Genomic DNA, 27,750 nt, shown 5'->3' with positions numbered 1-27,750 from the left:
GGCTCAAGCGCAAACCCCACTGGTCTTGATGGACTGGGAGAAGGCCTTTCTATATCAGGTCCATTAAATCGAATTCTGCAGGGACTGCTGACCCCAGAGACCCCAGAAGGCATGTATACTGCAGTCACGTACTGTTCCCGCTATATGCCTTGTGCTCACAAGGAAGAGGGGAATTGGATAAAATAGCAAAGATCAGGTTCTCACTGGACTCCTGAGCAAGACTTGTAAACGAAATAACAGTCTTTAGCACGTTCCCTTGCTTTCGTCACTTATGGACTACCCTTCCCAGACCAATGCTGTCCCTGATTACCTCTGCTAAGAGCCCAGAGGTGAGTGTTTCAAGAGCTTCTAGCTTTTTATCCTTTTGTTTTAAATGTGTTTTCATCAGTTTGCTCTGGTTTCCCTGTATAAACGGAAAAGACTGACCATTTGAGTTCAGTTTGCTCTAAAAATTGCCAAATACTGTAACCCTGAACTAGCCTATTTTCTAACTAATTGCTTTGTACATTCCAGTCATGAACTCATTTCTAAGATAGGCACTCAGTTTTCAAGTCAGCCATTCCTGGCCCACCACTTCTCTGGATCATGTCCCACGAAGATCCTTAGCCATTCTCAATCACTTTGTGTGATCTAAAGGGCATGCAGCACGGCCAAGACTTTAGCCCAACAGAAAAGACACCTGATCCCTTGAATACCTCAAATGAAATTTATTTTTATAATCTTTAGCATGGTTCTAAACTACCAAGATAAAGCTATATAACCAATCTGGAACTCTGATCTTCTCCAGCATGGGTCTGGCATGGATTCACATGCTCATGAATATTCCCCGTCGTCAGGCTGGGAATCCTCTGTAAAAAGAATAACAGTTTCACTTTCACATACAAATTGTATTTCTCCTCTAAACCAATAACTGTCCTCTGGGTCATACTGCCCCCATCCAATGACAGTCCTCTCCCTAAGACCCTCCTCTGGCAGCCATCTTCAGATTTTTACCGCACGCTTCAGTGTTGGGAGTCCTTGAGTTTGCTCTATGAGCTATTTCTATGTTTTTTCATGTTTTTTGCAGAAAAAAGTTCTATTTTTGTTCCGAAAGAGCCTGTGTGCTCTTCTCTCCAACTGCCGACAGCAGGGATCAGTTGTCGGTGAAGTTCAGCGCCCCTCTAGGGCGAAGATGGTCGAAGTTTCCAAAAGGCCATCAGGCCTACTTCGCACCCTCCAACCATGATGTAGGAGAAGAAGGAAGGTCCCTCTTCAAGTCCTGCACCAAGTGCGGGCTTCATAATGTGTTTGTGGAGGACAAGCACCTACAGTGCCTCTACTGCCTGCACCCGGACCACAAAGAAGGAGATAACGACATATGCTGTGGCTTTTCCAAGAAAACGACAACGGACAGGCACAGTAGACTGGCGGCATGGCTGAACGCTAAGGCCTTTGCCCCGTGCCCGAGCAGGGGCATACCTCACCCAAGGCCGGTCGGTGGGAGGTGCGGTCTTCTAAATCATGTGATGGTGCCTCATCTGTGGGGGGGCAAGATAAAGCCAAGAACCGCAAGTCCGGGCCCACCAAGTTCGCAGCGGAAGCGGGTCCCACGGCTGACAGGGCGCAATCGACATCACCTTCCGCCTCCATTGCCAGTCGGCAATCAAGATCCTCCTCGAAGAGAAAATCGTCCAGCCCGACTAAACTGAGGGAGAAGCCTGAGAAGCCGCGGACGGAGTAGAAGAAGGCTGAGCTGCCCAAGAAGGCCCAGGCGGCACAAGATAAGTCTTCGTCTGCGATATAGCTAGTGGTGACTGCTCTCTCGAAAGCTAAGGGGGCTGACCCTGAGATGGTAGCCCCCAGAGTGCTGTTGGTATTCCTCCCTCCATGAGGCAGCTGTAGTGACTTTGACAAGGTCTGCCGGCACTCTGGAGAAGGGGGCACCGTCTCAGAACCCGCTTCCAGCCCCTCAGGGTAGAAAAGAGGGGGGAGAGCAAGGAGGCCCTGGATCACGTCAGAGAAGGGGGCACCGTCTCAGAACCTGCTTCCAGCCCCTCTGGGTGGAAAAGAGGGAGGAGGGGCAAGGAGGCCCTGGCTCAGTCTCAGGCCTTGGCCCAAGCCATGGAAATTTCGTCCAAGGACGACGAGGACCTGGAGTCTTTACACACGGTCCACAAGGACACGGAGGAGGAGGATGTGAGCGATGACGATGGCGTCGACAGCGCAGGGCCTAGGTTACGATCACCCCAGTTCCGCCGATGGATGTGTTGCTGGACATCCTATCGACCCTCCACACCTTGGTGTCGGAGATCCAGAAGAGGAAGCCACAAGGGCCGTTCCAGGGGCCCCCCAGTCCCCTGGGCAACCACCAGCGAAGAAGAGGAAGCGCCATCCGATGCCCCCATTTCAGCCTCCACACCCGTGTCAGGCGCCCTCTCCCTCAGCAGACCCAGACATGGGATCGGATACGCCCACAACGATGGATGACGACGACGACCCCCAGATCATCGCAGCCTAGGGCTTCTCAACCAGACAAGGTGAAGTTGTTTCATTCCATGATCGCCAAAGCCTCTGAGCTGTTCCAGCTCGTGCCCGAGGAAACCTGGAAGGAGGGTTTCCTGTACCAGAGGCGCAAGGCTAAGAGGAAGACAATCATGGTGGTGCCCCTCCTGGACGACGTGTGGGAGGAGGGCCTGGCCCTCTTGAAGAACCCTTGCACTGCTCCAGACAAGTGGGATAGGCTGGAGAAGAAATACTGGGTACCGGAATCCACACCCAAGTGCCTGAGTTCGCAGCTATCACCGGATTTGGTGGTTTCGGCGGCACGAGGAAATGGTCAGCTAACCCGTCCTCGTCTTCAGTCCCTCCAGACAGCGAGGGTAAGAAGATGGACGCCATGGGGAGGAAGGGGATTTACACTGCGGCGTCCACCATGAAGGCGGACAACGCACTGGCGATCCTAGCCAGGTAGGACAGGGAGCTGTGGTGCAAGCTGGGTTCGATTTTGGAGTTCCTCACGGATGACAAGAGGATGGAGGCGAACCCTCTCTTCCAGGAGGGAGAGGTAGCGTTGGATCACGCTATCACAGTGGCGCTGGACGTAACCGACACAGGGTTCCGGCAGATGGGGTACTGTGCCTGCCTTCGTCACCAAGGCTGGATGAAGGCCACACATTTCTGCCAGGAGGTCCAACCGAAGATATTGGACATGCCTTTTAACAGAGAATACCTTTTCGGGAAGCTCGTTGATGAGTCTCTACAGGCATCAAGGAGGATACGGAGACGGCCCATTCCCGGGTCACCCTCCATTAACACTGCTCTTCTCTTAGCTCCTCCAGAGGAAAGTCGGGCAGGTCTTCAAAAGGTTTCTCCTCCTTGTACCATCAGCCTTCCAGATCAATGACCCAGGAAGCCTACAGAGGCCATTCGCAGGCCTACGGTGGAGAAGGACAGCGTCGCAGTCGCCCACAGGGCAGGGCTCCGGTGCCGAAGCAAGCCTATACCGGCCTGGACGTCGGGCCACACCCGTGCACCCCAGTGAGAGGCCGGCTGCCGAGGTTTGCCAGCGAGTGGGAAAAGATCACTACCGACAGATGAGTACTGGACGCTCTTGCCCAAAGACATACCCTGGAATTTCAGCGCAGGTGTCTGCGGATCCCTCCAGAGGCCCATCAGGAGCAGCACATCCCTAAGCTCTTGTCAGAGGAACGGGCCATGCTACGAAAAGGGTGGATAGAGCTGGTCCCCAGGCGACTCAGGGGCTCTGGAGTATATTCCAGATACTTTTTGATCAGAAAAAAGACAGGGGTAGGAGGCCCATTCTAAACGTACGATGTCTAAACAAGTACCTCAAGTCTCAGAAATTCAGGATGGTAACATTGCAGCTTCTTTTCAAACTGGAAAGGGAGGATTCCTTGATGTCGCTCTACCTGGAAGACGCCTACTTCCACGTACCCATTCACAGGAAGCACTGAAAGTTTAAGCTCTTCGTAGTGCAAGGACAGCACTACCAGTTCAAGGCCCTACCCTTTGGCTTGAAGTCGTCCCCAGAGTGTTCATGAAGTGCCTGGCGCCAGTGGCGGCCCATCTGCATCCACGGGGGATACACATATACCCGTACCTCGATGACTGGCTCATCCAGACCCGCTCGCAAGAGTTAGCTGACGGACACACGGAGGCAGACTTCAAGCTGCTGTCGGATCTAGGATCTTCATCAATTATCCAATTTCCTGCTTGACACCACCGCAGAACGCTCTGTTCCTGGGGGACAGACTCAATACAGTGTCCTGCCTGGCATTTCCCTTGGAGGAGAGGGTAGCGGCCATTCAGGGGAAGTTGCAGCGGCTGTTGTCGATGAGGCCGGCTATGGTGCAGACCATCAAGTCGTTGCTCAGTATGATGTTGTACTGCATCTACTTCGTCTGGGTCTGCAGGTTACAGATGCGACCTCTTCAGGAGTTCCTGGACGCTAACTGGGTACAAGTGTACGGAAACTTCAGGGACAAGATCACTCTGGATGACGGGTTCCGTCAGGCGAATAGGTGGTGGGGCATCCGCTCCAACATCGCCCGGGGCGCTGGGTTTCAGAACCCCTCATTCTCCAGCATGGGGTCTGGCATGGATTCACATGCTCATGAATATTCCCCGTCGTCAGGCTGGGAATCCTCGGTAAAGAAAAATCAGTATCAGTTTCGTTTCTGATCTGTCTTTCGTAGTAGTAACCAATCACTGATCTCTGCGTCATACTGACCACAGCCAATGACTGGCATCTCCCTAAGCCCCGCCTCTGGCAGCCATCTTCAGATTTATACCGCACATTCAAGTGTTGGGATCCTCGTGCTATTGCTCTCGAGCTTTAGTGCGTTTTCGCGCTTTTTCATAGGTAAATTCTCTCTTTTTTTCGGTCAAAAGAGCCTCAAGCTCCACCGTTTCTTTATCCGATCAACGGGGACCCGTGTTGGATTCTTCTACGCCCCTCAAGGGTGAAGATTTCGTCGAGCCACGCTTTTGGAGGACTCCAGAAGTTTCTCAGGCCCATCTCGGACATGGCCCAGGAGAAGGGAAGCTCGACGCCCGGAAAGCTGTTCAGGGTCTGCCCTGGATGCCAGCTTCAGAATGTCTTTAAGGAGGACGAACACTCCCTTTGCCTCTACTGCCTGCATGAGGACAAGACGCACGTGGAGAAGGACTGTGCGTTTTGCTGCAATATGTCGGAGCGGACCATGAAGGACCGCCATCTGTGTCTCGCCAACTGGCTGGAAGGGAAGAGCCCGTCAGGCGAGAAAAAGAAGAAGTCCGAGCGGTCTTCTAAGACCTTTGAGGGCGCCCCGGCGACGGGGGCCCAACAGAAGGCCAAGCACCGCGGGAGCGCCGAACGGTCGGGCTCTACGGTTGCCAGGCAGGGCGCATCCTCCCGGGCGTCATCGACCACGAGCCAACGCTCTGGCTCGGGTAAGAGGAAGGCCGAGCACCCGGCGAAGCTCCTGGAGAGACCCCGGTCGAGCTCGAAGGCCCCATCGGAGGGGGAGCGAGGCGGTGACCCCCCCCCCCAAGGAGAAGGCAGTGAGCGCACCTAAGGTGGTGAAAGCCTTGATCCACCCTGCCAAGGCCTCTATCGAGACAGTTGCGGCGGCCCTGGCTCAGCCTGTGGAGGCTACACCAGTGGAGGCGACCTCGGGGCCCAGAGTCTCCCTGCCACCGCGGAGGGAGTCCTCTTTCAAGCCCATCGACAGGACCCCCGTGAAACCTCCGACGGAGAAGAAAAAAGGGGGGCAGGAGGTCGTCGTGGATTCGGCCTCAACCTCTGAAGAGGAGCTGATCGAAGTCTTAAGCCACGGCATTGGCGTGGAAGAAGACCAGCCCGTCGGGAGGGACCTCGACGTAGGAGACGACGAGAACGTCAAGGGTGCCGACGAGGCTCCTGACCGCCCGTCGGAATCCCCTCAACCAGTGCCACAAGACAACTCGGCGGCCATTTTGTTGGCTATACAGTCCTTATGCTCGGAGATAAGGATGAGATTGCCGTTACCACCAACGGAGGAACTGCTCCCGACGGGGGACCCGGAGCCAGGCCCTTCTGGGAGGCCTCCTAAGAGAAGAAGGATTCATCCTCCACCTCCTTTTCAACCATCGCGCCCTGCTCAGCCCTCCTCCCCGTCCATGACCCATGGGGATGATACGGGGACGGACACGGCCGCGACGGGTACAGACGACGAGGTTTACGACGAGGATCTTCCGTCGTCACCTCCTCCCCGGGCTTCCCCGCCCGACGAGATTGGATCGTTTCATGCCATGATCGCCAGGGCATCCGAGCTTTTCCAGCTCTGTCCGGAAGAAAAGAAGAAGGAAGGTTTCCTTTATCAACGGCGCGAGACCAAGAGGAAGACAGTCCTCGCTATAACTCTACTGGACAATATCTGGGATGAGGGTCTCGCCCTCCTCAAGAACCCATCCACAACGCCTGCGAAAAGGGATCGGTACGAGAAGAAGTACCGGGCCCCGGATGCGGCCCCCTTGTGCCTTTGGGCACAGCCGACCCCGGACTCGGTCGTCTCCGCGGCGGCCAGGAAGAAAGCGGGGGGGGCTTCGGCCTCTACGTCAACCTCCCCCCCGGACGGTGAGGGAAAGAAATTGGACACGATGGGACGCAGAGTCATCTCATCGGCAGCGACGACAATTAAGGCTGCCAACACCTTGGCTATCGTAGCCCGCTACGACAGGGAGTTGTGGTACAAGATCGCCCCCCTGCTGGACTTCCTACCGGATGACAAGAGGGCGGAGGCCCTAGAGATCTTGCAGGAAGGAGAAGTGGCGTCAGACCACGCCATTACAATAGCGACGGACATCGCTGACACTGGATTTCGCCAGTTGGGCAACGGCGTGTGCCTTAGACGGCGTGGATGGCTCAAGGCAACGGAATTCCGGCAGGACGTGCAGACCAGAGTTTTGGACATGCCGTTCGACGGGAGCAACCTGTTTGGGAAAACAGTGGACGATTCCCTACAAGCCATCAAGACGGACACGGAGATGGCCCGGGCTCTTGGTGTTCTCCAGCAACGACGGCCGCCCTTTCGGAGCACCGGAGGCAAGCAGGGTGCCTCCAAAGGTTCCGGCGGCGGATATTCCACCTACCGTCAAGCGGCCCGTTCATCGTCACAGGAAGCCTACAGCGGACGAGGCAAGTCGGGCGGACCCCGCCGTCGTCGCCAGGGAGGACAAGGCAGCAAAGCCTCGTCGAAGCAGGACTGAACCAGCTGTGGGGTCGGGCCCCCACTGAAGCATCCCAGTGGGAGGCCGGCTGGCGAACTTCGTCAGCGTGTGGGAGTCCATCGCCACCGACCGTTGGGTGCTGGACACCCTGGCCCAGGGTCACGCGCTCGTGTTTCTAAAGAAGTGCCCGCGCGTCCCCCCCGTGGCCAGGAAGGAACATCATGTCCCTCAACTTCTCTTGGAGGTAAAGGCGATGCTCAAGAAAGGCGCCATCGAGCTCGTCCCAAAGAGGCTTCGGGTCTCCGGAGTTTACTCAAGATACTTCCTCGTGAAGAAGAAAACAGGAGGATTGCGTCCCATCCTGGACCTACGACGATTGAACAAATTCATCAAGGCACAGAAGTTCCGGATGTCACCCTCCAGCACGTCCTGGGTCAGCTGGAGGAGGGCGATTTCCTGTCGTCGTTGGATTTGGAGGATGCTTACTTCCATATCCCCATCCTAAAGGGACACCGAAAGTTTCTCAGATTCGTGGTCAAAGGCATTACTACCAGTTCAGAGCCCTTCCCTTCGGATTGAGGTCGGCACTCAGGGTGTTCACCAAGTGCCTCGCACCGGTGGGGCGCGGCTGCGCCTGGAGGGGATCCACGTCTACCCATACCTGGAAGAATGGCTCATCCGAGCAAAGACAAGGGAGCTCGCCGCGGAGCACACGACGAGGACCGTCCAACTACTCACGGACCTGGGATTCTCCATAAACTACGCCAAGTCCCACCTGGTGCCCGCGCAAGACGCACTGTTTCTGGGAGTGAAACTCGACACAGTGGCGCTTCTGGCCTCTCCGTCGGAGGAAAGGACGAGGGCCATCTTGGGCAAGGTGCAGCGGATGCTGGTTGCGGACGCGGCCAGTGTGAGGTCCATCAAATCCCTACTCGGAATGATGTCTTCTTGCATTTATCTCATCCGCCTGTGCAGGCTTCGGATGCGCCCGTTACAGGAGTTCCTGGACGCTCGCTGGATCCAGACGACGGGCACCTTCGAGGACAGGATCACCCTCGACGAGAGCTTCCGACGAGCGATCCGGTGGTGGGGCACCCGCACGCATCTGATGGCAGGCATGGACTTCCAGACCCCGGGCCACCAGAAGACAGTGACCACGGATGCCTTCCTCGAAGGGTGGGGAGCGCACACAGAAAATCTGCACGCGAGAGGCCTTTGGCTTCCGACGGAGAAGTCCCTCCATATCAACGTCCTGGAGCTCCGCGCAGTGTTTTGGGCCCTCAGGTCCTTTCTTCCGTCCCTCAAGGGCAAGGTGGTGAGGATCTTCACCGACAACACTACCACCATGTTCTACATCAGGAAGCAGGGCGGTACCAGATCCCCAGCCCTGTCCAAGGAGGCGCAGGATCTGTGGCATTGGGCCATCGCCCAAGGGATGTTTCTGGTGCCGTTTCATCTGGCAGGAATAAAAAACACCATCGCCGACTCGCTCAGCAGAGAGCTGCACTCGTGCCACGAGTGGGAACTACGACATGATCTAGTGGACCGCCTCTTCCGACGGTGGGGCACACCCCAGATCGATCTGTTTGCGACGGCGACGAACTCCAAGTGCCGGAGGTTCGCCAGCAGGTTTCCCCAGCCGAGGAGCATGGGCGCTGCTTTCTCGTTCCCCTGGGAGGGCCTGTTTCTATACGCGTTCCCTCCATTGCCGTTGCTGATCCGGCTCATCAACCAGCTCAAGAGGTCACGGTGCAGGATGATCCTCGTTGACCCTGCGTGGCCGAGGCACATATGGTTCCTGGCCGAGGCAGATATGGTTCCCGGACCTTCTGGACTTGTCAGCGTCCCCGTCAATCAAGCTGCCAGTGGACGCGGATCTTCTCTCCAGGGAAGGAGGCGCCATCCTCCATCACGACCCGAAGTCGCTGAACTTGCAGGCCCTGCTCCTGCAGCGTTAGAGTTTGGAGGTTACAACATATCGGCCGACTGCAGAGAGGTTCTTGCAAAGGCCAGGGCGTCCTCAACTCTTAAATGCTACGGACACAAATGGAAGAGGTTCTCTGTCTGGTGCCACGCACAGAAGATTAACCCTCTACGGATTACGGCTCCTCAAGTACTGCCGTACCTACTGTCGCTGGCCAAGGCTGGCCTGGCGCACGCTTCGATCAAGATTCATCTTGCTGCGATCTCCCGATACACCAGAACCACGGGACGGACTTCTTTGTGGTCTCATCGTCTGGTGAAAGAATTCATGAAGGGACTGTTCAGGTCGTTCCCGCCGGTGAAGGCTCCGGCCCCGGCGTGGGAGCTCAACGTGGTGCTGACCAAGCTCATGGGTCCTCCGTACGAGCCTCTGCACTCAGCTCCGTTGAAGTTCTTGTCGTGGAAAACAGCGTTTCTTGTGGCCATCACCTCCGCACGACGGGTGGGAGAGATCCAGGCCCTTTCCTGCAAGCCCCCGTACTTGACTTTTCATGACACAAGGGTAGTGCTCAGGACGCACCCCTCCTTCTTGCCCAAGGTGCCGTCGGACTTCCACCTCAACGAACCCTTGGTGTTGCCTGTTTTCTTCCCGTCGCCTTCGTCGCCGGCTGAAAGGACTTTGCACTCGCTGGATGTGGCTAGAGCGCTGAAGTTCTACGTGGACCGCACGAAGGGTTTTCGGAAGACGTCACAACGTTTTGTGAACTTTGGACCTGTCAATCAGGGGAAGGCTCTCTCAAAGGCTTCCATTTCCAGATGGCTCTCCGGCTGTATCATGTACTGTCATTGGTTGGCAAACCGACCTCTGCCCGGCCATCCGAGAGCCCATTCCACCAGAGCGATCGCAGCTACCACGGCGTTCCTATCTGGTGTGCCCCTGCTGGACATCTGCAGGGCTGCTATGTGGAGGTCGATGCACACCTTCACGAAATTCTACTGCGTCGACCGGGATTCCAGGGAGGAGTCCAGGGTCGGCCAAGCAGTGCTGCGCAACCTGTTCACCTAAGGTGAGCCTGGTGAGAAGGTAAGAGATGCTTAATGTTGAGTTGTTGTATTGCTTAATGTTGAGCCTGTTGCCACCTCCCGCGGTTGTACATGTGTGTACTGCTATGTATTCTTTTATTCATGAGCATGTGAATCCATGCCAGACCCCATGCTGGAGAAGGAACAAGTTACTTACCTGTAACTGTTGTTCTCCAGCGTGGGTCTGGCATGGATTCACATGCGAACCCTCCCGCCTACCCCTCTGCGGCTCTTCACTTGGTCATACTGCCACTTCACGTGCTACCAAATCTGAAGATGGCTGCCAGAGGCGGGGCTTAGGGAGATGGCAGTCATTGGCTGTGGTCAGTATGACGCAGAGATCAGTGATTGGTTACTACTACGAAAGACAGATCAGAAACGAAACTGACACTGATTTTTCTTTACCGAGGATTCCCAGCCTGACGACGGGGAATATTCATGAGCATGTGAATCCATGCCAGACCCATGCTGGAGAACAACAGTTACAGGTAAGTAACTTGTTCCTTTCAGGAGATGGTTACCACGGACGCTTCCATGGAAGGCTGGGGAGCCCACACCAGGCGTCTGCACCCTAGAGGTCTGTTTCTGCCTGAGGATAAGGATCTCCATATCAACATCCTGGAGCTACGGGAAGTGTTCTGGGCCCTCAAGTCATTCCTTCCATCTGTGAAGTGCAAGGCGGTGAGAATGTTCAACGACAACACCACCACAATGTTCTACATCAGGAAACAGGGGGGCACTTGATCCCCGGTGCTCTCCAGGGAGCTGCAGGACTTTTGGCGCTAGGCCACCGGACACGGCATGTTCCTCGTCCCTCTTCATCTAGCAGGAGTTAAGAACACCTTCGCAGACTCCCAAGTAGGGCAAGACGGCGGCGTACTCCAAATGTCAGAAGATTGCCAGCAGATTCCACCAACCGAGGAACCTGGGGGACGTCTTCTCTTTCCTTTGGGAAGGGAAGTTTCTGTACGCGTTTCTTCCATTGCCTATCCTGCTTCGAGTCATCAACACACTCAGACAGTGTCAGTGCATGATGATACTCATCCACCCGGTGTGGCCGAGGCAGTTTTGGTACCCGGACCTTCTCAGCCTGTCAGCGTCGCCTCCGGTCAAGCTGCTGGCGGTTCCAGATCTTTTTACCAGAGAAGGAGGCGAAATCCTGCATCACGACCCAGGATCGCTCAACCTGAGGGCTTGGCTCCTGCAGCCCTTGAGTTTGAAGGATATGAGTTGCCTGCGGACCGCATGGAGGTACTCGCCAAGGCCAGGGCATCGTTGACTTTGAAATGCTACTGTGGCACTAGAAGCATTTTGCTACGTGGTTCCGGTCAGAGAATATTACCCCTCCGAGGTTCACGGCCCTGCAGATTCTTCCATACTTACTATCCTTGGCCAAGGCCGGACTGGTTCATGCCTCGATCAAGGTACATCTGCCGGCTATCCCCCGCTACACGAGGTCTCCAGGAAGGTCTTCACTTTGGTCTCATCAACTCGTCAAGGAGTTCCTCACAGGACCTTTTCAATCTTTCCCGCCAGTGAAGGCTTCTGCCCAATCGTGGGAACTCAACGGGGTTCTGGCGAGGCTCATGGGGGCCCCCTTTGAGCCTATGCATCAGGCCCCTCTCAAGTTCCTCTCGTGGAAAACAGCTTTCGTTGTGGCCATCACCTCCGGCAGGAGGGTGGGTGAGATATAGGCCCTATCCTGCAAACAGCCATACCAGACTTTCAACTAATCGAGGATGGTTCTGCAGACGCATCCCTCTTTCACGCCGAAGGTTCAGTCGGAATTCGACTTCAACGAACCTTTGATGTTACCTGTTTTTTTCCCAAAACCTTTGTCCCCGGCTGAAAGGGCCTTGCACTCGCTGGACGTTGCTCGTGCCCTGAAGTTCTATGTGGCACGCACAGAGTTTTCGAAAGACTTCACAGCTGCTCGTGAACTTTGGTCCTGTGAACCATGGGAAGGCCTTGTCCAAGGCTTCCATCTCAAGGTGGCTCTCCGGCTGTATCGTGCACTGTCATCGAAGTTCTACTGCGTCGACAGGGATTCCAGGGAGGAGTCCAGAGTCGGCCAGGCAGTGCTACGCAACCTGTTCGCTTGAGGTGAGTCTGTTCCGGAGGTAAGATGAATTGCTTCTGTTGAGCCTTGCCACCTCCTGTGGTTGTGTAATGTTGTACTGCTGTGTATTGGTTATTCATGAGCATGTGAATGTGAATCCCATGCTGGAGAAGGAACAAGTTACATACCTGTAACTATTGTTTTACAGCATAGGTCTGGAATGGATTCACATGTGAACCCTACCTCTGTGGTCTTCTTGGTCATACTGCCGCTTTACGTGCTTCCCATATCTGAAGATGGCTGCCAGAGGAGGGGTTTAGGGAGAGAACTGTCATTGGATGGGGGCAGTATGACCCAGAGGACAGTGATTGGAGTCCACCTGCTAGTGTAAAAGCAGATGGACTCCATTGGAATCCACAGCATTTTATGCCAGCATGAAAATTCATACTGGTGTAAATGCTGCAGTATTTGTATGGCAGATAGGAAGGGAGCGGAGGAAACGTAAATTACGTCCATTCCCCGCCAAACTTCTACCCCATATCAATGAAAATGGGGCATGACATGAATGGAAGGTGTAAAATCCTAACGCAAGGCTTTACGTCTTTCATTTATGTTACGCCCCCATCAAAATGAGTTCCTTAGTGTTGACGTCTCTTACGTGCTGATTCTGTTATGGCATCTTTATGGAACTCTGCTTTTGCTCTCTCATCTTCGCGCATTGATCAACACTGAATACGAAATAGTGAGTTAATTACTGCAAGTAAAGAATTGCTTATTGTCAACTCAGTTTATTCCTTCCGCAAAACTCAACACATCCTCACATATATGAGTTGTTCCTTCTCTCTTTCCTCTTAAAACAAATGTTTTACAGGTTTTGCCCATGGATTTTAATGTGTTTTGTTCTCTTCAAAGGAACGACTGGCTGCCCTAGAGAGAGAGGAAGAGGAGAAGCAGAGGAGGAAAAAGGAGGCATTGCGGAAGGAGCAGGAGAGGGATGACCTGGACCTGGTGGAAAAGGTCTTTGGGTTTTTACCAGCCGTAATTGGAGGCCAAGAAGGTCAGGCGCCAGCTGCATTTAAGGTGAGAGGAAAGAGAGTACTGTCTTAGCGGAGTGCGATGGGTGTCTTTAAAGAGCATGATGATTTGGCAGTCTGTTAAGATTGTGGATTGTGTAGTGTTGATGTTGTTTTGGAGTGTGGCATTGCTGCTGAGTGGTGTGGAGAATGGCATTACAGCTGAAGGGTGTGGAGTGTGGTGATGCTGCTGAGGGGTTTGTAGTGTGGCAATGCTGCTTAGGGGTGTGGAATGTGGTAATGCTGCTGAGGGCTGTTGAGTGTGACAGTGGCCCGAGAAGAGTGGAGTGATGTCACTGTAGAATGTGGAGTGTGGCGAGGTCAGTGTCGAGTGTGGAGGATGGCCATGTTGGTGAGGAGTCTGGTAATGTCTGTAAAGAAAGTTATTATGTCTAGAAAAAGTGCTCAATGCAGCTGAAGGAATTAAATAACATAATTTTAATTTGTTGTTTTATATGGCGCTTCATGCCAGATTCCACAACCTGTCATTATTAAGCTCTATAGACCCAGCCCGAGGGCCATACCGGGAGTTGTGGCTACGAAGACACGAGCATATGAAGGGTGTTTAACAAGGTTTATGGGCCAGGTCTATAAAGCTATTTCTTAACCGCTCAAAAGTAGGGTTGGGGCTAAAAATAGGCCGTCTACCTGGAGTGGTTGCGGAGGACTGGCTAGTTCCCAACAACCATATAGAAAGTTGATATGGAGGCAGGGGAGGGGCAGACCTTAGTATACAGTCAGGCTGCATCTGCCTGGTGTCACCCGACAAAGTAATGCAGTTGGTCTGGGGCTTAGGGGCCGTTAGGGGGAGAAGCTGGCTGCATGTGCCAGGTGCGCCTTGGGCGAGATGGGGAGGGTTTGAGTAGCAGGGATGTCAGTGTGGAACTTCTATGATGAGAGTGAGCAGTGCGCTGCCATGATGAGTCATGTGTCTCCACCTCTCATTTCTGGGCTTTTTGTTGGACCTGCGAGCCGTACTGGCTCGTACGTCCCGGGAATTTCCCAGTGGGCAGTGCCACGTCAGTCCCCTGGGTTATAGCAGGTATTTCAGATATCCCAATTAGTAGCATTTTATTTTTTGACCAAGGAAAGATGGAAAAGACTGAATCAGCCCTGCCACATGATTCAAGCTTGCAAAAGGCAGGCTTGCACCCTGTGGAAGGCAAGTTCATTACATATGAGCTATCCACATGGACTATGGAGGGTATTCGCAAATATAATGGGTGACTGTTAGGAGTGTGATAGATGTTTACAAATATTTGTATTGCTGTTTGTTGGAAGTGAAATGGTTCACTTTGATTAGTGTGAAGAATGTGATTGATGTCATTGAGCATTGGGCTTGGTTTATTTATTGAGCTAATGTATGTTTGTTGTGAGTTATGATAAATGTCTTTGAAGAGTTAAAGAGCGGTGGGGAGCCATTACGTTGACACTTCAACATAAACGACTCCCCGCCACCACATTTTCGTCATTTGCACGGCAGAGTGCAAAATTAAAGAAAAAAGGTGGCCTACAAATAGATTAAATGCCGCCTGCATGTACGTATGGCAGGCAACATTTACAATGTTCAAACCGTTCTCATGTTTATCAGGACCTTCAGTGGTTGCCTTTTTTGCTTTCGAGGGCCTGATAGGTTTAAAACAAACAAACAAAAGTTCCTTTCGGATTTCACTGGAGGGGATGATTCTTCACCTCTGAGCCACCCCCCACCCCCCGTGCCGGGAGCAGACCCCTCTCGAATTTCAGCCTCCTTCTGCCTGGTTCACTACAGCTTTTGACACAATCTCTGCTGTGCCACTCACAAATCTTAATGTCTTTTTAAACAGTTCACTGTGGACATCCCTCTGCCGGGTTCACTCTTGTCAACACACTATTTACTGGGACTTCAGATTCTGCCCCCTTTTATCGGCATCCCTCCATTGGGTTCACTCTTGCCAACCTTTGCAATTCAAACAATGCGGGATTCATTCAAGCAATGCTAGATTCACTTCCCTTAGCTTCACCTACATTTGCCGGTCAAAGACATTCGACTGTACGGAGGATTTTATTGGACCCCTGTCTGACCACTTCGACCCACGTCTCTTGCACCGTTCCCAAGGCCTTCTAGTGACAGTAGTTTCAACCACAGGATAATCACCCAGAGTTTCTTACGTGAACACCCTCGTGGTGTTGGACTCCTCTGTAGCTGGTTTTCCCCTCTCGTTTAAAAACAACAATTCTTTGTACTTTCTTCAATTAGCCACTTGCTACTTTTGTTCAACACAGTTTGGATTCTTATCGGCTCTCCCCTCGACTCACCGGCTGTGATGAACCACTTGGCTGTTCTTGTCTCCGAAGTCAAGGCCGGTACCACGGCGGCAAACGACTCCGTTCGGCTTCATTATTAGCAGAGGAGGGCCTGTGTACCGTTGACATCTGCTGCAACACAAGTTGCCTATTGTTCGCGGTCTTACGCTTCCTTCTGTGGTGATTTCACGTGCCTTGGTAGAAAAGGGCGAGGTCATTTCACTCCTTGTCACCCTCTTGGTTCGCGCCGTCTTTCTCCTCCTCTTGAACTGCCATGCTGAGTTAGCTCTGTCGTGTGGTCTGCCTTGCTCGTATTGTGCTTTCATGCTCCATCTTTTATCCCTGTGGGGCAGGGAAAGGGCCATCAGGTGTGTGTGTTTTCTTGGTTAATTTCCTGACTTTACCTGACCCTTATGTTGGGACATGTTAGGTAAACGGCTTTGGTGGTTGTCTGTCGTCTTTCGTGATGTGTCAAAAAGGGGGTTGGGGGATACAGTGTTTGATTGTCCTACAAGGTTGGATGGGGAAACGGTATAAGAAGCATGGGGATATTGGTAGGGTTTGTGAGGCAAACAAGAAGAATCGGGAGGATTATTGTGAGGTGAACAAGCGGGTTTGTGGGAATGGTAGTGTCTAGTCAATGTAGACTTGAGTGTTCAGAAAATAATAATCAGAGGGACGGGAAGGAGAATGACTGGGAGTATTCGAATAGCTTCTGAAGGTATAGGGATTCGCAATCTTGGGGGACTCATATATGGAAGGTTTGTTGAACTTGCGGAAAAGAGATGCAAGGTGAGGAATGGAGGCAGATGTAGTACAGCCTACAGAAGCCTTAGAGACTCTGTCCTTCTCACCTTCCTTTTCGGTATAATACAGTGTCTCACCTGGTGCACTTCCCCGAGCACAAACCTGAGTTCTCGTACCCAGGTGGTCCTTCCCTATTCGTCTTCTCCTAGGGTTGGGATAAGAGAAGGCCAGTTCTTCTCTGACCACCTGAATAAGGGATTCCTGGGATCTACTCGGGTGAATACCCTCAGGTTTCTCACATACCCTTTCCCTATGCTGGTTGGGCGGCAATGTTTCACTGATAGATTTCTCAGTGGAACATCCAGATTGCGAATTCAAGCCTTGTAGCATAGAACTCGGGTTGGTCTTCCGCTCATGCGCCCAATTATTATTATGTCTGGGGCTTTCCATCTTTGTCTGGTTGTTCAGGTCTTGTGGAGGGATTAGTCTTAAGAGTTCTCTTCTCTCTATATTTCTCTCTCCTTTTCTTGAGCTATCACCAACTCTTCCTCCATAGCTTCAGGGCAGATCTCTATAACATGGCCCCTTTCTCCACAAAACAGGCATGATTCTACTTGTTCAGAGGCATCCAGAGATATAGTAGATGTTGACCCTTTTTTACTCTTATTCAGGGGGCTAAACATTTTTTCCAGGATGTTAAGGTTCTCTAGGTTTTGCCCCTCCTGACTGACATAGGGTTCTTCTTGCACCTTCCTATCTGGGTGTTTTACCTTCTCTCGGCTTGGTCTTCCCTTTACTTTTCCCTTTGAGTAATAAGGATGGGGCTCCGGATGTTATTAAATGATGTTTTCCCCAGGGTCCCACAGAGTGGATTCTCTTTAGGTGGTTTTCAAGGGGTTTCAAACACCAGGATCCCTACTTTCCACTGAGTGTGAGGAAAAGTTCAGGAGAACGAAGGTCAATTCGTCTTCGTCCGAAAAGAGAGGTATCATCTTCACTTTCCCCTCCTTACAGAGCAAAATATTGCCTTACTCTTAGTTGCAAGGAAATTAAGGTTTTGTCCCTTCCTTGCAATATATGGTCTTGAGGGCAAAAAAGACAGTGGCCCTCATTACGACCCTGGCGGAAATCGAAAAACGATGGCGGAAATGCAATACCGCCATCGAATAGCGCTCGGTGCGATTATGACCCGTCACCGTAAAGTACGATGCCATTAGCGACACCGTAGTGAACGCCAACGCTAACTGCACCAAGTACGCGCACGCGCGCCATGCCAAACCGTAATTACCACCATGGCGCAACGGTACGCGAATTCTGACCCTAGCGGACATGTACCTAACGCCATCAAGCATGGTGAGAAGTACGGCATCGCGAATCAACCGTAAACGGCCCTACTGAGTGCCTGTACACCACTCCCTGGCCACATTGCACAACTCCTCGTAGGTGCAATGAAGTCACACAATGCAACCAGTGAAATGTACAAGTCACCCATGCATGCCAACGAACAAATGAATCTAGGGGCTCCAAGTGCCTTGTGAGTGACCATCCATATTTGCCATGCCACCATTGCCGCACTGATGCAGCACAGGCATGTGAAGGTTCAAGTCCAGCAACATGAACAGAAAAATGAGACAAACAAAAACAGGCCCCCCCATCGACTGACACCAGTGTAAGGCAACATTCAAAGCAGTATCCTGAGGGAGACTGCACCAGCCCTGTACTCCTGCCAGTAAACAAACCAACCATCAGCATAAGCATGTACCACACAAGTTGGCAGAGTGACTGAGCAGCCAGGCTCATCTCAAGAGGGGCCAATGGGAGCTGCAGGGCACAGATGGCACGAATACAGAAGCTATTCCAATGGACATGACCTCAGTCTCCCTCCAAGAAACGCACGCAAACACAGGCACCTGTGACCAGCCATATTCTGATAATCACATCATTCCACCAATCCACCTGGCTGACCGGCATCTGTTACACAAAAGCTAATCCCCCGCCCCTGAGCATGACATCATTAAAACAGTCATAATGGTAGCCCCTATCCCTGACCACACTGGGCTTCGTAGGCAAACGCGGCCAGTACAGTACCACCAACTATACTCAGAAGCCGGAACCCAATGCAGATCTTCTCACAATACATCGCTCCACAAATAGGAATATGCTACATTACTTGCAAAGAAGAACGCTACACGGTTAATATCAGAATAGAAAATTTAATGCACAACAAAATCACCAAGCCCATACAGCCATTAGGTCATGAACTCCAAAATATATTTCATTATTGTGGGCTGCATCCGCAATAAATGACCAGCTTCTTCTTGTGTGACGCCCTGTTCCTTCATGGTACACAGGGGCTACATTCACGTTCAAAAAGGCAACATGGAAGCGCCTAGAACCGCAGGGCCGTCCCATTAGGTAGGCACTAGTCCAGCTGAAAGGTCGAAATGTTGCTCCTAGCCACTAGTACTGCGTAAGGGCATGTGGCCCATTGGCGATCGTCCCATAACGATCCACTCCACTGATTAACACGAAGCAGCAGGTGTCGGGAGTAAAATCCATCTGCAGGAGTGGCATACAGATGGCAGCGGCAAAAGGGGAGGAGATACCTGTCACCCAAATTAAATGAAAAAGAATAGTATGGGCATCAGAACTTGATTTGTATTACTCACTTCAATGATCACACTAAATCCACAGCCATATGCATGCTAGCCCACTCCAAAGGATTATTCCCACCCAAAAATCACTTGCGAATCATAACTATAAAAATCGAGGTGAAAACACTATCACAAACGAGTGTTTGTGTGCATGCATCTGTCAAAACAGAATCCATTAGATGGGATTAGTAACGTGCATAGACACACGTGTTTGAAGGCGCGTCGAGACAGGGAGGGTTCAACAAGGGCAGATAGACGATGGTCCCACTATGGCAGCCCTGCATCACATAGCGCAGGGGAAGTGGATAGATTCCCAAAAGCCATGTACATGGACAACTCTCTATTAAATCATCTGTCCATGCATCCATACATCATTCCCTCATCCCGGTATGAAAACGCCTGATTATTTACTCACATAACATGTGAAATTTCCATTGAGTCTGTGCGTAATGCAGTCTGCAAAATCCACTGTGCTCCAGGCCGGAATTCCAGTGTTGTGAAGTAACATGTATTTGGGAACGTCCTGCCTTATCGTCCACTACGCTATTGCGCATCCCATACTATTCATATCAATCATTGCATTCTCGCCATGGCCCCTGTCCCAAGGACATTAAACAATAGAACGTTATATTTGCAGTCAGACCTGTGGGCGTCTCCTCGCCGCTAGCTGAAAACCGAAAGCGCCGTCCTTCGAATTCCTCATTTGCAACATCACGTCGAAAAGGCATCTGTGACCGCTTGAAATCACAAATTCATCCATGTAGTGCGGCAGTGTGTGAAAATGGCAACTGGCTTCACTCACAAATGGGACGGCCCGCCCGTCGGTGAACCTCGGTACAGTGCTGCATGAGGGTCCACCGTTAATCGAGTACTACATTCCACTGACCCTTCACAAGTTTGTTCGCGACTGCAAAGATAGTATGTGAAACAATGGGACCATAGCAGAATGAACATATGAACCAATATTTCACTGCCATCGGGATCAAATACATGATTGTAATAGCAAGATGCCATGCGTCGAATTGCAGCGTTGTGTGCGGGACGTGCTCGCCCAAAGGGGATTGCAGCTTGCACAGGTGGAATGAATCACCACAGGTGGAGGCTATACAGCCTGAAAACACATAAATTGCACACCCAACCCCCTCCCACAACCACACCCACTCCGAAATGCTACCGGCAGGACTAGCGATGTTGGCCCTGGGGGACCTGATAGCACTGCAAGTACTCCAACTTCAAGAAGAAGACGAACACCAACTACTACAACAACCGGCCGCACAGAGGAGACGCAGGAGGAGGAGGAGGGCAAGGCAGGGCCAGCAAGGCCCGCCAGCACAGCCACTACCACCACGCAGGCAGCCCGCAATCCCACGCCTCCGAGCACATCCGTTCAACCTCACGGATGAGCAGATCCACACCCTCTACCGTTTGGACCGGGACACCATAACCGCCATTGTGGACATGACACAGGCTGACCTTGTCAGCATGATAGATAGCCCAACCGCCATCCCACCCCTACTGAAGGTGGTGTCTGTACTCCACTTCCTGGCCACAGGCACCTACCAGCACACAGTCGGACAGTTGCATGGCATTTCACAGCCAGTGTTCTCACAGACACTATTGCAAGTGCTCGATGCCCTCCTGAAGCACGCAGACGACTACATCTCTCTACCACGCTCGGAGCAGGAAATTACGAACACAAAAGTGGGATTCCATGCACTTGGCGGCATACCGGGTTGCATTGGTGCCATCGACTGCACCCATGTGGAATTGGTCGTCCCACATGCCATGGAGGCCCAGTACCGCAACCGAAAACAATTTCATTCTCTTAATGTACAAATGGTGTGTGACTCCAACAGGATCATTACACATTGTTGTGCACGATTTCCTGGATCAACCCATGATTCTATGGTCTTGAGGAACTCTACAATACCACGCTACATGGAGCGACACGCAGGGAACAGATCCTGGCTACTCGGTGAGTCTCATTTCATGCATGATAATGTGGGGTATGTGATGCGGCAATGACCTGGCAGGAAGGGGGGGGGGTGCGTACGTAGCAATGTCATTCCACAAACATCCTTTATCGTCCACATACAGGTGATGCCGGGTATCCACTAAAGAGATGGCTCCTTACACCACTCCGGAACCCACAGAACCAGCATGAGGAGGACTACAACCATGCCCACTCACGTACCCGTGTAGTCATAGAACAGGCATTCGGCCTACTGAAGACTCGTTTCCGCTGCCTCAGCAGGTCTGGCGGGGCACTCCTGTACCGCCATGAGAAGGTTGCAAAGATGGTCATGGCATGTGTCATGCTACACAACATGTGCGTACGTAGAAATGTGCCCATGCCCCCTGACGCAGAACTGCAAGCACCTGAAGATGGTCATGATGAGGGTGGGGATGTGGCAGCACCTCAAGGAGTCTGCGAGGCACAGGAGGGCCGTGACATTCGTCAGATTCTCATTGATTCATGCTTCTAGCACTCACGCCTGGTGGCTGATACATGGACACGGGACTTGTGGCACTGTGTGTGTCTGGAACATGCCCAATATGGACTGTACGCCTATAAAGGCCTCGTACACAAAGATCAATGTCCACACATCTCATTGGATGATCGTGCATTGTTTATAGCATATGTGAAATTATGTTACACACCCCATCGACCCGCCACCCAAGTGAGCCCAACACACCCCCTCCACCCTCCTACCTCCCCCCCGAACACCAGTGTCCGAAGATGCTCATTGTCAGTGGGCAGACGCTATTGCAAGCCCCCTCTCCGGGTATCAGGGGCACCCCTGCCTGTGGAGCGCAGGTTCCTCCCAGATCTACGTTGGGGGCTGCCCTGGACGGAACTTGCAACGGATGATGTCTCTGCCTGCTCACGTCCATGCATGTCCCTAAGGGTTTGTGAGAGCTCAGTGAGCACACGGCGCACAGCGGCAAGTTCAGCACATACGTCTTTGGACGTCGCATGCAGTTCCCCCCTCAGGCTCTCGGTGCTTCTCTCCATTTGTACTCTCAGGCTCTCGGTGCTTCTCTCCATTTGTGCCCTTAGTGTCTCTGTACTTCTCTCCATTTCTGCCCTAAGTGTCTCAGTTGATGTTTCTATGGCTGCCTTAGTACCCCCACATTCCTCAGCATGGTCCTTGAGGAGCGTGGCCAGTTGCTGCTGTTGCACGATCACCTGGTCGAGGGACTGTTGCCTCTGCTGTGCCATGGCCATTTGCGGTGGTGTCACAGAGGGGCTGCTCACCTCATGTTGCCTAGCCACAGGGCTTGTGGGGGATGGCCAGCCGTCGTCTTGTGGGTGCCCCTGCGTGGTATCCTCATGGTGTACGGGATGAAACAAACAGGGGGATTGAGACAGGTCATGGATGGATCTTACTTCGACATCCCCGTTTTCTGTGTCGGAGCATGCTGCCATTAATGCAGTGTCACCTATGGTGGTGCTGCCACCAGAAGCAGTGCCTTCTGTGGCATCCATTGGGGTGACCTGTGGTGGTGCTGTTGTGGGCATGCTGGCTGCTGGGGTGCCTGTTGAAGTTCCCTCCTGTGTGCTGCCACTTGATTTGTGCTGCTGCCGTGTCTTGATGCGTGCAGCTGAGGTGGAGGGTCTTTGGCCGTTGCTCTTGGCCCTCTTTGCAGGTGTGCTGGTAGGGGTGTCCTGGAGCTCGTCGTTTGAATCGGACCCTGTGGTGGAGTAAAGGAGGGCGAGCGTTATTAATGGGTCTGTGGAAATTGGAATGGCAATGTATCACATGCATTGGGGTGGTACCTGAGGGTGATTTGGGTCGGGGCCTTGGAGGTGGTTTCATTTTTGTGTGGATTGAGGATGCAGTTGTTTTGCAGCCTGCAGTTAGGGTGTGCCTGCTGCACGTGTAGAGGGTGTTTTTAGGATTTTTAATTATTTATGTATTTAATGTGAGTTTTAAAGTGCGCTATCAGGCCAATCTATGTGGACGTTCTCCTGGACATGTGTTACTGTTGCACTATGTGGACACATGGTACTTCACATGATTGGACATTGTGGATTTAGCATTGTTTTATTTGGCCCACCTACCTGATTCTTCGGATGTCTGCACTCCTTTCTCCATCCCTCCGACTCCCTCTATACTCTCCATTCCAATGGTGGAGGCACAGATTTCTTCCCAGGGGGTCAACTTGATGAGTGATTCCGATCCTCCCCCGGTAGCTGTGGCAATGTTACGGTTGGCGGATAGTATGCTCCGTACGCGTATCCGCAGGTCGTCCCATCGCTTTCTGCATTGCTGTGGGTTGCGGGGTGCGGTCCCCACCGCACTTAGCCGCTGTGCTACCAGGGCCCATATGGCCTTCTTGTTCGCAAGTGCCGTCCTGGTCATTTGCGTCGAGAAGACGACGGCAGCATTCTCCTGGAGGGTCTCTGTGAGCACGGTGAGTTCCTCACGGGAGAAGTGGACCTGCCGCTTGCGGTCGCACGCTTTTTTCGCTACTTTTCCCATTTTTATTGCTTTCACTAGGGTGGATGACGGGTTGGGATGTGTCTCAGGGTAGTATTTTTTATGGTTGTGTGGGAATTCTGATTTTATAGGTGTACGGCGTGCTGTTTCCCGTTCCGGGACCATGTTTTTACTTCCGTTTCCGTATATTTACGGTCACCGTACTTTCCGATTGCCGCTCATTACGGTGACCGCTAAGATGGGTGGCGGAATTGCACCTAGGGCGCCGTACGACGGCGGTGAGGGGCGTTTTGGTGACATTTCCGCCATCGCGGACTTTGCACTTCCGCCATGGCGTAGTGCTCGTGCCCGATGGGTCGGAATTAGCCGCACTTTGCTCCGTCGTGCAATGGCGGAAACGCTATTTACGCTATGGCGGTCAGGTCAGTCACTTTCCGCCAGGGTCGTAATGAGGGCCAGTAAGTATTGCCCTATACATTCTTTCAGACAGGTGAAAGAGCTTGAGAGGTCAAGGAAAAATATTGAACTTCCATTCTCTGGTCCAAGGGTTGGAGGGGAGGTGTCATGCTCTCCATTGATTTCTCACCTTTGAGTGAAAAATGGGGTTGATAGGATTTGCCTTTTGACTCCAATATTTCTTAGTCCTTCTCGAATAACAAGGGTAGAGCATGGGAATCCATACTCGGTCTTTCTTCATAAAAGGGGGTTCTCCAACCATTATCAATTGAATCACATCCCACTCTGACCCCATATGTAATGAAGACATTGTTGGGGAGGACCCCCAGGTATGCCAGAGGGACACTGGAAGTCTGCAGACTTGGAGGGCCCAACTCCCTCCCCCAGGATACACAGAGGACTCAGTCAACGACAAGTTCAAACTGTGGTTTATTACAGGCAAAACCAGCAGGGATTAGCACAGGAACAGAAAAAATTCATGCACATCTTGCTCTTCCTCGGCTCGCAGGCCGGTTTTATCTCCCACTGTCACCGGCACTACATCACAACTTGGGCCCTTCTCCAGGAAACCTATCGGACCAAGGGATTGGGAGTTTAGTATCCTACTAACTCTATAGGACATTATAGATGTTATTCTACTGGGCCTCGCATGTCAGGTTGCTGGCCTGCCCCGTCCCCATGACGTTTACCTTCTTCATTGTTGCAGAGTAATGGTCTCATCATTGGCACGTGTCCCCCTTCCATCCACCCCTGGTGCTTGAACTCGCTCACAGCATCCTGTGCACCTCGTCAAGGTGATGGGAATGGCTATGTGTCTGCATTGTAACTTGTGTGTACCACCTTTCGCTTATTTGAATGTGCCTCAGACATTGCAACAAATGTCGCCGTCTGTGCTTGTTGTCAGCTGGGAGCGGCTCTGTTTCCCATCGTCCACCACTGCCCATTGTCTGCTTCGGCTGTGTCACGTGTTCAGAGACCACAAATTTGAGCTGTGCAGCTCTGAATTCTAAGGATTTATTTGTATTTTCTGCAGCTGGTCCCTTTGTCGTCTGCGGATTGGAATGTCATTGGTATCTCTTGACCTTGGCTACGAGTTCTGTCTCACACGTCTTGCTCTTTGTCCAGCTTGAATCAACTCAGCTCGTCTCCTGCTCAGAGGCCTGAGACCTGCTGTAATTTTCCTAAACCGTATAATGTGGTTTGTACAGTGTCCATGCTATGCTACATTGCCATAGGTTCGTCACACTTGGCTCTGTCAGGTCACATAGGTGCTCCTGTAGTTCTATAGGGTTAGTCATGTTTAAGCATCAGCAAGCCTTGCTCATGATCTCTTGCCTTGCGAATTCTGCATTGCGTTTCACTAATGCCAAAATAATTAAAAAAGTGATGACATTATGTATATGTATTTGTCCTCTAACTATAGAACTATACGCTTGTGTTCTTAATGTATTCGAGTGCGTGTTTGTGTCCCGAAATGCGGATGGCACATGTGCTTCATGTCTAACGCTGCTATGTCATGGTGTCTCAATCGACGTCAGCAACATGGCTTTGAGGTGTTTAGTCCAAGCTGTCCATGCAGGTGTCCTTAATCATGGCTTGTGGCTCTTCATCCACGCATTGATAGATCTGTATGTCCTTTGGTCGGTTTGGCTGGGTGAGAGGATACCGCTCAACATACTTATTAATCATGGGTCCGTTGGGAATTCGTCCAAAATAGAATGGGTGATTGTGTTTTGTGGCCTTCTTCCTTTTCATGAATTTAGTAGGGGGGATGGGGTGGTAGGCTTCCCCATCCCTCTTCAGTCCCCCCTCTGGTCAACCTGTCGACCACATCCTTATATGACAGTCCTTTTGCTCTTGGCTGCCATATCTTTGTTATCCCTCCGAGGATTGCCTATAGTAGTTGGTGTGATCATCAAACAACCAGTTCATGTAACAGCACACTCCTTCGGGGTTGCACCAAACCCACTTCCCTTCATAATACTTTGCATCGACTGGGTTGTCTAGCTTCATTGCTCCAAGTGGGAACAGATCACACTGTGCAATCCTTTCCCTGATTTTATTTCTTTCTGCCACAATCTCTTCCTTTGCTCCTCCTATATTCACATCCATCAGGACCTTCATCCCGATAGCTTCCTCTGCTGTTTTCTTGCACCTTGCCATGCAGATTTTGATCCCACACATCGATATTGCTGCCAGTATTGATGTGCTCATTATCCCTTTTAGTCCATCCGACAGCCATGATGACATCCATGACCATATATACGCTATCCACCTCTGGTCCTTTGCTGTCCCTCTTGCTTGTTCCATTTTGGCATGCATCTGTGCCAGCTGTGCCACTGCATCTGATAGTGTTCCATTATCTTTGTTGTTGGCAGGTATCAATGTGCAACAGGAACTCCTTATCTTTGCGCAAACTCCTCCTTCCTTGGCTGTGAGGAGGTCCAGAACATATCTAGTCTGGAGCGCCACCAACCTAATCGCTCTATGCTCTTCCTTTATTGCGTTGAACCCATCCACAGTGGAATTGATCGTCAACATCAGTTCCCATCGGGTGATCTGTAACCACTTCGCATTTGTATAAGTCTGCACAGAAGGTATTCTCGATGCAAAGAACATTTGTGTCCTGCTGAACAGCCTGTGTTCTGCTGGAATTTAATCTAGTGCCTTTTCTGATGCTTCTGAGAAGTAATTTCCTCCCCTCTTTACTCAATTCAACCGGCTTCTCTGCATTCTCTGCCTTGGCTGTTGGTGCTGCTTCAACTGACCTCTTCCTTCTTTTATTGTTGTTCATATTCAGGAAGTCATAGAGCTTCACATCCTTCTTTGGTACTACCAACAAAGGCATGTTGATGTGTACCAGTGAGCAAACTCCTCCCCAGTCGGGTGGCAGCTTCTCGTATGCTTTCAATCCTCACGCCCAGTAGTGGTCCATCAGCACTGCGGTTCCTGCCTTCATGGCTGCTTGTTGTTCGATGCTCTTGCATCTCACATTTTCGCCAACATCAACTTCGCCATTGTTCTGATAGCATAGTGCTGGTGTCTTCAGAGGTTTTATTGGCATCGGACCTGCTTCAATTTCCACCCATGTCAATAACTTGGCACTTGCGTCCCATTCCTTCAGGCACTTGTCATTTTCTTCCTGTACCTTGTTCACTGGCGACTGTGCTAGTGTCAGTGTTTTGCTTTTACCACTCCGTCCTTCCATCCATCGTCTGTGTATACTTGGCCATACGCTAGTGTCTGTGGTCTTTCCCAGCAGCCTGGTTCTCCTCCTGTCTCCTTCGCTCTTGTCCAGGGACATGGTAGCTCCTTCAGGGTGATTGTCTTGGTTTCTCCTTTGTCAGGTCCATCAGTTATGTACTCAAGACCTTCATCTAGCTGCCAATAATTGTTCATCATGTCTAATGTCTTTATGTAATTGTCTTCATACGGGAACGTTACTTTGGATATCCATCTCAGCGGTTCCATGTGTTAATATCCCCGCAAAAATATTGCCATACAAGAATGTGGCGATATTAACCCATAGAACCTGCGCCGGACACCCCCGCAACCCCCATAACTTTTTAAAGGGAGCATGGGGGACTCCTGCAATCCCTGCTCCCATTTAAACCTAATATTAACCCCATCAATAAAGACGCCTATGGCCTTTCCCGACAACCATATATATGGCGACCTGATTGGTGGGGATAATATTACATGATACCATCTCAGCATGGCTGTCTTCCCATGAAATCTTCTTAGAGTTGCCACCATCGAGAGATACATTAGGCATTGTGCTCTTGCTACTGGTATTTCAATTGCTAGGAACGTTCTGGAGAGACTCATGACGTTGG

The 27,750-nt window shown here is 51.7% G+C and overlaps 1 protein-coding gene across 1 annotated transcript in view; it reads left to right on the top strand.

Moving 5' to 3' along the window:
* The window catches only part of MYO7B (myosin VIIB), a 1,466,289-nt gene that overhangs the window by 703,616 nt on the left and 734,923 nt on the right, over nucleotides 1-27,750 (top strand). Inside the window, exon 22 of the mRNA XM_069617875.1 lies at nucleotides 13,166-13,333. Coding sequence (XP_069473976.1) covers nucleotides 13,166-13,333 — 168 coding nt within the window. The remainder of the gene's footprint in view (nucleotides 1-13,165; nucleotides 13,334-27,750) is intronic.

This window comes from Ambystoma mexicanum, chromosome 10, assembly GCF_040938575.1.
Source record: "Ambystoma mexicanum isolate Mex_15411 chromosome 10, UKY_AmexF1_1, whole genome shotgun sequence".
Lineage (NCBI taxonomy): Eukaryota > Metazoa > Chordata > Amphibia > Caudata > Ambystomatidae > Ambystoma > Ambystoma mexicanum.
This window is presented reverse-complemented; position numbering and strand designations above follow the sequence as displayed.